At 40.5% G+C, this 9,512-nt stretch overlaps 1 protein-coding gene across 1 annotated transcript in view; it reads right to left on the minus strand.

Annotated features, from left to right (window-relative positions):
* The window catches only part of Btc (betacellulin), a 43,610-nt gene extending 35,124 nt beyond the window's left edge, over window positions 1–8,486 (minus strand). The window contains exon 1 of the mRNA XM_031390969.1: window positions 8,155–8,486. Coding sequence (XP_031246829.1) covers window positions 8,155–8,218 — 64 coding nt within the window. The 5' untranslated portion in view covers window positions 8,219–8,486. The remainder of the gene's footprint in view (window positions 1–8,154) is intronic.
* Window positions 8,487–9,512: the final 1,026 nt, after the last annotated feature.

Below are 9,512 nucleotides of genomic sequence, written 5' to 3' on the forward strand. Positions count from 1 at the left end.
GAAACTGGGAATGGAGAAATTCACATGTAAATAAAGAAAATATCTAAAATAAAAAAAAAATAAATAAACACATTTACCACATAAGAAATAATAAAATATTTTAAAGTTTCACTTATCACTAAAAGCATAACTTTATCTGAATTTCAAAATCACTTGACTCCAGTTCTTAGGAGTTTGCCAAAGAAGAAGCTGTATCAAGAATTCAATGTCCCAATTAAAGGCTTTACTTTAAAACTTCTCTCCTTCTGTAGTCACTATTTCTCTCAATGCACCACAATGCTAACTTTGTATCCTAGGCCTTTGGGCATTCTCCTTCTTTTGATGCACTCATAAAAAAAAAATGCATTTATCTGCCCACCTCTGAGTTGTATACTCTCTATCATGGTCATGGAAGAGCTGTCTTCAGTCTCTGACCCATTAGTGGATTCTCTGTCATTCAGCCCTTAGCTTCTCCTGCTATGAGGATTATATTTAACTTGTACTATACTCTCTCATTTGTAATGAACATTTTAACACAACATGTTATAAACATTTTAGAAGATAATTGTCTATAATTAAATTATTCTTTTTAGTTCATTGATGCTTAGTAGTTCCAGACATTCTTTAAAGTAATATTAGGCACCCTTTAAAACAGTAAAATTATAAAATTAAAATAAATTTAGAACTTTCTCAATTATTATATGTTTTAGAAATAACAACAGTGCTCTCTGTTTACAAACCAAGTGTTCTGGCATTAGGCAAGAGCCCTACTTTGGGATAAAATAATCTGTTGCTAGTGGTGGTCATTAACACTGAATTCTGCCAGGTCATCTCACTCAGAGACCAAGGTGCCATCTTGGCAGAAATCCATCTAGAAAAAAATAATGCTGAGCAGCTCTAAAGACATAAATGCAAAGAGTAATGAGAAAGTACAAGGTTTCCTGAATTTTGGTTACCCTCTCTCTATCTCTCCCTCTCTCCCCCCCTCTCTCTGTGAGAGAGAGATTTTGCGAGTGTGTGTGTGTGTGTGTGTGTGTGTGTGTGCATTATAGTGTAAAGTTTACATTAAAAACGTTGTTGCCTACTATGAGGGGATAGTTAGTGGTCCAGGAAGACTTCCTGGACTAACTCACGTTCATTTGCTCAGCAGGTGTTGGCTGAATACTCCCATACAGAAGCATTGTTCTAGCCACTAGGATGTGCACTCTAACAAGACCTCTGCTACGGTGTTGGACAAGGATTCTTGCCTTTTTTCTCCTCCAGAGATGAAGCGTGACATTTTCTTTTTTCCTTTGCTCAAGGTACAGAATCTATCACCTCACTAATTTAACGAATGCAATCATTCTATTTCTAGTTTTTAAACTATACCTGTAAAGTATTACGAAAGTTACCCACATATTCACAAAGTTGAGAATGGCCATACTGTTCGAGACACATTTCCCATTTCCTGAGTCATTCTATGTTGTTTTCAAAATGACCCTGTGTCCCTAAGAGATGATGATGATTATGATTTTGAATATATCAGAGAATGAGATATGGGTGAGTTAAGTAATTTTCTCTGTTGTAAACTACTGATGGAACAACTTAATGTTATAAATGGCTACCTAAAGAATTTGAATTTTTCCTGAAAAATTATGAAATAATATCTTTTCTGTTTTTTGATACTCAGAAATAAATTTTGACATTTCATCACTGACAATTCTTCCAAATTGACAGCTCTATTCCTTTTTAATTGAAGCAATTATTCTGTAATTCAAATAAATGAGACAATCTTATTGTGATGAGATGTCTTCAAATATCAAAATCACCTTGTAAATATATTCAGCTAATGTGGAATGACTGGGCTTCCCTCAATGTCAGACAGCGATATGAAGCTCTTAACTATGTGAAATCAGAATCAAAATTAGCAGGTGAAAAAGAATCTAGGGCACTCTTTCATATGCAAAGTCTAGTTATGCATTTCACATTTCTGTAAATTTATGTTGCACATTTTCCTTACAAAGTCAGTTAAAGTAAAGTTCTTTGGGGAGAGATTTTTGTGTCTGTAGTCTATTTCATAACTTGAAGGATCAGAAACATGAGAAACTAAGGATGAAGAAAAAGATACTTTTCATTAATCATTACATCCTGATTATAATCAGGAACCCAGACTCAAAGCTGCAACAAAAAAGTATTGAAAAGGTATCAGTCACAATGAATTTTTCTCTGATTTCCTATTGTCTAGTATAATAGATTATGTGTATCTAAAATTTACTGTTAGGACTCGTCTACTGTTTGTAGATGTTTTACAGAAATGAAGATCATTCATGCAGTAGCCATGGTTTATTCCTATCAGGTTTGATAATTGAAGGTACTAAGGCTGGGAGAGTTTGAGGGACTAAGTTTTCAGAGTTAGCAATTCCCAGCACTGGGGATTCCAGCCGATGGTCTGGCTAAGTCTGTTTCTTAACTCCTATATTAATCCAGATCAGAGTGGACCTTGTCACCTCTTCTCAGAAACAGGCAAGTGGATCTAATCTAGAATAATATAAAACAATGCTATCCCCCAACTGGCTACAGGAGCTTGTGGGTGTCACATGGCTGAAAACAGACTACACCAAGGAAGGTGTAGGACTCATCCCATACATTCTAGTTTATTTAAGTGTGGGATCAGACTAGAATGTCTAGAGTGATTGATGCTTGTCATAGGCCGAAGAAAACACCTGTTCCAAGTTAACTCTACCAACCAGGAGAGCCCTGGCCAGGTTCATGAGCAGGCTGGTTACATGGATGGATTAAAGAGCCAGAATCTTCCAAATACCCAAGATAGTCAAAGATGACAGATATGCACAGGGGGGCAACATCACTGAAGGTACAGAGACAGCTATGAGGAACTCCATTTTTGTTTTCAGAATAAACCAGGAGTATGGGATCCCAGTGTCAGTTTTTCCACTTTAAATGCAACATGACATCTCTGGTTTTTAGGATTCTGTCTGTCCTATTCAGCACTGAATGCTTATCTACTACTGAACTCACTTCACACTTTAAGATTCATACTCAATCATGTCAGAAACATGGACTCCTTACATAATCCCTGTATCCATATTCCTCATCTAGTTCTTATACTAGGTGGATATGTTTTATAGATAAAAAAAAAGTTATCATTGTTTTAGGCCAGTGCCTGTCCTTGTACTTTTGTGCTGATGACCAAATGAGATAAAAGCTATAGAGATGACTTTATAAAGATCTCCCAGAATATAAAGAGTAACATTGCTGAGATTCCATAGGCCAAGCAGAGACCTAAATACTGTGCCCATCGGAAGCCTAGAGGGCAGACTACTAAGAAGAGACTCAGGAGGGAGTCAACTCCAAGGCCTCCAAAATGTCTTCACTGAGCTGTACTTGACGAACCCTTGGCTTTTCTCCTAGCTGATCTGTCCTGGATCCTCTAATGCTCAGAACAAGCTTGGGCCACACAGCTCACTGCAAAGAAGGGAGGAGAAAAGTTTGTGTGCCCTAGCTTACAGCTAGGTAGTGGGTGGCTCTACCATCTTCATGTGTGATTTAGAACAAATGAGGAATTCTCTAGTACTGACAAGGCCAAGGGGAACTGCTTCCAAAGCAAATCTATTTCGATGTCCTCAGAGGCTACCAAAGCTCTATATTGTTGATTTTCTTCTATTGAATAGCACACAGAAATTGTTCTAATCAAACAAGAGATAAGTCACCTGGCATTCAAAGAAGCATTTTTGGCTGCCTTAATTAATTTGACTGTCCTTCCCTATCCCACATAATAACTTCTTTTTCTTTTCTTGGTGTTAGATATTAAACCCGGGCCTCAAACATGCTAGACACTGAGGTATATTTCCAATATCCAAACACTTCTTTTGAAGAGCTTTTTTGACCAATCAAATCTTCCCTAGAACCAAACTTATAATACATGTACAGTATGTTTGAATTTTCAACATAGAACAGAAGAAATGATCTTACTTTTTGCAAAATAAAGTCTTTCCTGTGGAAGGCCCTTTCACACTTGCAGTACCAAGCTTACATAGCAAGGGGAAAAAAAAAACACATGTCCTCAAACATCTCTGACCTGTGGGCCACTGTTCGGCAACATGGAATTAAAGGATTTACTCAACTTGTGACTTTTTGATGGGAGTATGCTCCCCAACTGCCATGTGCACTTATCCATTCATTTAACTAATTATGTTGAATTTCTATTTTATGTCAGGCATTCTTTATTCAACCCTTCATGAGCAAATAAGGTCAAATAATGAACTCAGAATTTTTAAAAGATACAAATGTTCTATTAGTAACCCATTCCTTTATACAACTCATACCACACTTTCAAACAAGGAAATTGAATATGAACACTGCCGTACTTTCCAAACTCATCCTGTAATTCATGCCCTTAAACCCACAGACCAGTAAGTAACAATCCACATATCCTTCAAAAATGTAAAGAATGAACGCAAGCATTTCATGGTCAGTTGACCTGAACAACTGATAATCAAAGTAGGCGATTACTTAATTGATATGAACTCAGATTAAATACCCCATCTCTCTCCAACCATTGAAGAGGAAAACCTCTATTCTTTTAGATTCTCACCAATTCAAGGCTCACCTCAGCTACTGAGATTTTTTTCTATGAGATACAGTCCTTAGCCTTAGAAAGTACAACTCTTTTCAGTCAGATTTGCTTTCCTCTCCAGTTTGACTTGTGAGCACTAAAGTTAGCAAGAAGCAATAGATACCCAAACCAGGCTTAGGTTCTCACGGCTTGTCTTTAGACAGTGAACAAATGCAAGCAGAGTCCAGAATGAAGTCACTCCAGGGTGTTCCCCACTTTTGGCAAGTGAGAACTCATGGATTAGTTTCTTTGTAATTTAAAGAATCATATAGGACATAGAATTTGACTACATCTTATCTCCTATAATTCCAAAAGATGGGACTAAAACACAATGGCAAAAGAAAAAAAAAAGCAGTATTCAACATCTCTACCTACATAGTGCCCCATCAGCCACTGGAATTGGATCCTGATCAATCAGCTACAACTGGAATTAGTAGCTGAATTTGATTATCAAGAGAATAAGAATGAGAAATGGAAGACAAGATTTCCACTGACTCTCTAAAAATGATTTTGAGTAGTTTTAACAAAATAAAACCAACCAGATGTGTATAAGGGATGTTAAGTACATAGATAAAAAATATATATTTATACATGTAGATTTATAATATGTGTTAAATTTATGTGTATTTTATAAAACTAATTGTTTTGTGGTATACTCTCTTTTTTCTATCTCCAACTCATTTTCTTTCATAAAATTCCTAAAGGGAGCATCACATAATCTTTATATATATTATATATATTAAAATGATAATTCCCTGAATAGATCAATCTATGAAATGCCCAGTATATTTTGATGCATCTACATCTACAACACATATGCTATTCCTAACTGATCATGTATTATTTCAGTTGTGTGTGTGTATGTGTGTGTGTATGTGTGAAGAATGTGGTGATGAAATCACAACACCTTCTCTTTGTACAAATGAAGAAATTGATGTCAAGAAGCTTGTAACTTACAGATATCTCAGGGACATGGAGGAGCAGGGATGGAGCCAGGTCTCCCAGCTGCTCAGTGACAGTGTGCAGTGCTCTTTCCACTGTCACACAGATTACGTCACCTCACATCACACTGCTCACAGATTTTGCAAAAGTAAAATAGCATACAGTTTAAATTAGAAATGGGACTTGCAGTGTGTGTGTGTGTGTGTTTGTACTCATGAGCACACGTGATAGAAGGAGGAATACTTAATGGAAACAGTGATGCCCACAAATCACATCCCTTGGCCCTTTGCGAGCACATAGGGGATCTAGAGACAGAATCCAGTCTGGTAAGCCATCAGCCATCAGGGAGGTGGCGCATTTAGGTTTTCCCTGGGTGTATTGTAACATTAGGTGAGAGAATCGTTTTTTCGTTTTTGACAGGTTGAGGGTATGGAATAGAATGATTTACATACAGTAAAGGGGAGAAAGCCCATCAGCCCTGAAAGATCATTTCTTTCCTGACTCCCCTTCTGGCCCAGAAACATAGCTCATGCTTAACTCATACACTCAAGACAATCAAGCCATTTAGCCCATTGTCCCTTGCCCTCCCACACAGCACTCTAATGCCAGTTTTATCTCCTCTGATTCATTGTTTATATCCTCCATTCATGACTTGTAACTGAGTCTGTTTAAATGCTTATTGATTTCTGATTAAATATTTTAACTTGTCTTGGATTTATTTGGGGTGTTTATTTTTGGTTTTTGCTTGTTTTCTTTGTTTGTTTGGTTTTCTTTGTTGGTGGTGGTGGTAGTTGGTTTTTCATAATCTACATTTTCTCTCAAACCAATTTCTTTTTATTCCAAGAGAGAATTACTGCCGAATCAGCATCCCTCTACTAGATGCTTTTGATTTGCCCCACTCTTTTTTTTTTTTTTTTTTTTTTTTTTTTTTTTTTTTTTTATTTTTTGACTTGTCCCACTCTTAGCCCGGCTTCCTCTCTTGCATTCTCCTAGTGCCCATACATAACTTCTGTGCAACTCCTCACCATTCCATATTCAACATGGAGCTCTCCCTTCTCTGCTTGTCTGAGCTTTCTTCTGATTGCTGACAATTCAGTTAGGCATTCCCAACTCAACATAAAGCAAGAACCACGCCTAAGAATCTCTGGACCATTTCTTCTCTTCTCTTCCTATATACATTAGCATCTTGTTCACTATATCAAGATGAAGGCCTTGGCTGGGGGCAGTCCAGACAAGGTAGAGGGTGTGAGTGCCAGCTGCGTTCAAGTGACACTGACAATAGTCTCAGTGCTTCCTCTACACCTCCATCTTACGTCCTCTTGGTGCACATCACTCTACAGCGGGTTAAGGTGACATGCCCCCACTGTAGGCTAAGCCAGTCCTTCCTTTCTAATCTGGACTCTACGTGCAATCTCCCTGACACCAGGTTGGCAAACATTTTATCTTCCTCACTAGTTCTGGAGACACAGCCAAATGAAAATTTCACTTATATTCATCTGTTTTTCCACGGAGAAAGACAATCTCATCTCTTTTCACAGTTGCTAGCCCCCTCCAGGCTTGAGAGAAAGTATATAATATAGCACGGTGACAAGTGAGAGGTTTCTCTCCTCCCAATGTCTCAATTCTGCTAGACTCCAGCTAAGACTAGAGAGCACTCTTCCCTTCCAGAATGGTCAAGGAGAGGTCTGGCAATGGCTGGACTCTCCCACCAGGCTGTCCTCTCATGCCCTACTCAGGGGCAGAGGACAGAATGCCACCTGAAGCTCCAGCTCTCCTTTCTGAGCGCTGGCTTCCAGGGAGCTGCCTCTCCTCTCTTCCTTTCCATGGACATCACAGCCAGGAGTTCTCAACCAACGGGCGGGCCCTAACTTTCCAAATAAAGAGACGTATTTCCTCTCCTGACTTCTTAAAGTAGTAAGCAACAGGTCCTAAGTGAGGCTGTTTGGTTTTTTTTTTTTTTTTTCATTTCTCTTTGTTTTCTTGTCCTGAATGGAAGAGTCACAAAAAGCTCTCAAGATAGGGCTCCCCCTCTTAGCTCTAGCCACTCTTGAATGGAAGAAAGAAAAAGGAGAAAGAGAAAAGGTGTGTGTGTGTGTGTGTGTGTGTGTGTGTGTGTGCGTGTGTGCGTGTGTGTTTATGTTGAATCCTTCTAAGCCACTGGTAGTCTCAAAAGCAGTCCTGTCTCTTTCACACGTTCCTGGAACACACATACACACACACACACACACACACACACACACACACACGCATGTTGCTCTCCAGCCCATGCATGATAGGCATGCCGACCTCTGCCTCCTGCAGGTATCCTTCTCCATACAGACTTCCTTGCTTCTGCCTTTGAGATTCTTCTCCCATCTCAGGTACCTGCTAAGCACCTCCGGGTCCAGGCCAGCACCTCTACTCCTGGCACTCCGAGGTGCCACCTGATCACAGCCCAGCAGCAGGCAGCAGGATCCCTTCCGCCCTGGGGCCTCGTGCACACCCAGGGAAGCCTCCAACAGGTGCAAGCCAGAGGCCGGATCTTAACTTCGTCAGCTCACTCTTTCATCAAGGCTCGCGGGACTCCCGACAGACACCCTGTCTTTTCTCCTGATCTATAGCTCTCAGAACGGAACACTTACCTAGGGCAAGGGCCAAGAACAGCGGCAGGGAGCTGACACCGCTGCCCTGGGCGGCCGGGTCCATCAACCGTGCTTTGTGGGGCAGGGCAGCCCCTGGACGAGTCTCCCGGCTCCTTCTCCGCGCCCTTCCCGGGCCCTGGCACCGAGAGGGTGCTTGGAAACTAATCCCTGAGCCAGGAGGAAGCGAAACTAAGCAGCAGGCAGCCTGGCTACAGAGCAGGGAAACACCCGGGGCAGGCAGCCAGCGGGCTCCAGTGTCACCCAGAACTGGGAGCCTCCTATTTATCCTGGAGCCTTCCGCACACACCCCCGGAGAAGCACACCACTTGGTGCTGGTAACCTGCACGCTGCTCACACCCAGATGCCCCACACCCATACTCAACACCCAAGGACACGTTCAGAGGGCCACGGGGCCAGCTCACCCACTCCCCCTGCTGGGTCTCACCTGATTCATTTCTCTCCTCCTGCAGGAGAGAACAAGGTAAATGGGGCCCAGAGGAGAGGCAGAAGAGGCCTGGCCATGTGGCTTCAACTCTTGGAGCCCTCTGGGGGAAACTCTACTTCTGGCCTAAGGAGTGAATTCTGAGACTAGAGCAGCGAAGTTCACTGAAAAAAGCCTCAGGCATTTGACAGTTGACACAGGCAATTTCCCAAGAGTCATTGTTGTCTGTAGAATTCTTAAAGGTAATACTTCAGTTTTCAGTGTCTTCTATTCATTTATTAACTGTCCAGGTATTTTAGCTTGCCAAAAGGCACTTAAGAAATTTCATGTATCAGCTAGATGTGGTGGTTCATGCCTCTAATCCCAGCACCTAGGGTAGAATCAGGAGGATAGCAAGTTTGAAGGGTCAACCTGGGCCACATAGCACAATGTTAGCTCAGAAACTTAGTAACGAATCATCTGAGTAATTAGATAAATAAAAAACCTTCGTTTATATTTTATTTATCCGTTTTGTTTACCTCTTAATTCTAGTTGGATCTTTCTGTTTTCTTTTTCTTATGTGTGTGTGTGTGTGTGTGTGTGTGTGTGTGTGTTTGTATTTGTGTGTGTGTGTGGTGCTTGTACCTTGCCAAACCTTATCCCTGTTTCATCATGCCTAGATATGGGAGGTTTTTATGCATCGAACCGTCTCTGGAACCCAAAGACACGCTTAACAGCCTATAAAAGGGTTTGAAAGGAGCTTCCAGTTTTACCATATAGCGTAAGTATATTTGCATTGGAAACTGATCAAAGAGTTTGGGTCTTATGAACTGATTTACTAATCTTGTAAAAGCAGTACATGCAAGCCACCCACCTACAGAAGTTGTATTTCTAACACTGGAAAGTACAATAAAACTTTTTTTTTTTTTTTTTTTTT

Source organism: Mastomys coucha, unplaced genomic scaffold (assembly GCF_008632895.1).
Source record: "Mastomys coucha isolate ucsf_1 unplaced genomic scaffold, UCSF_Mcou_1 pScaffold22, whole genome shotgun sequence".
NCBI classification, from domain to species: Eukaryota; Metazoa; Chordata; class Mammalia; order Rodentia; family Muridae; genus Mastomys; species Mastomys coucha.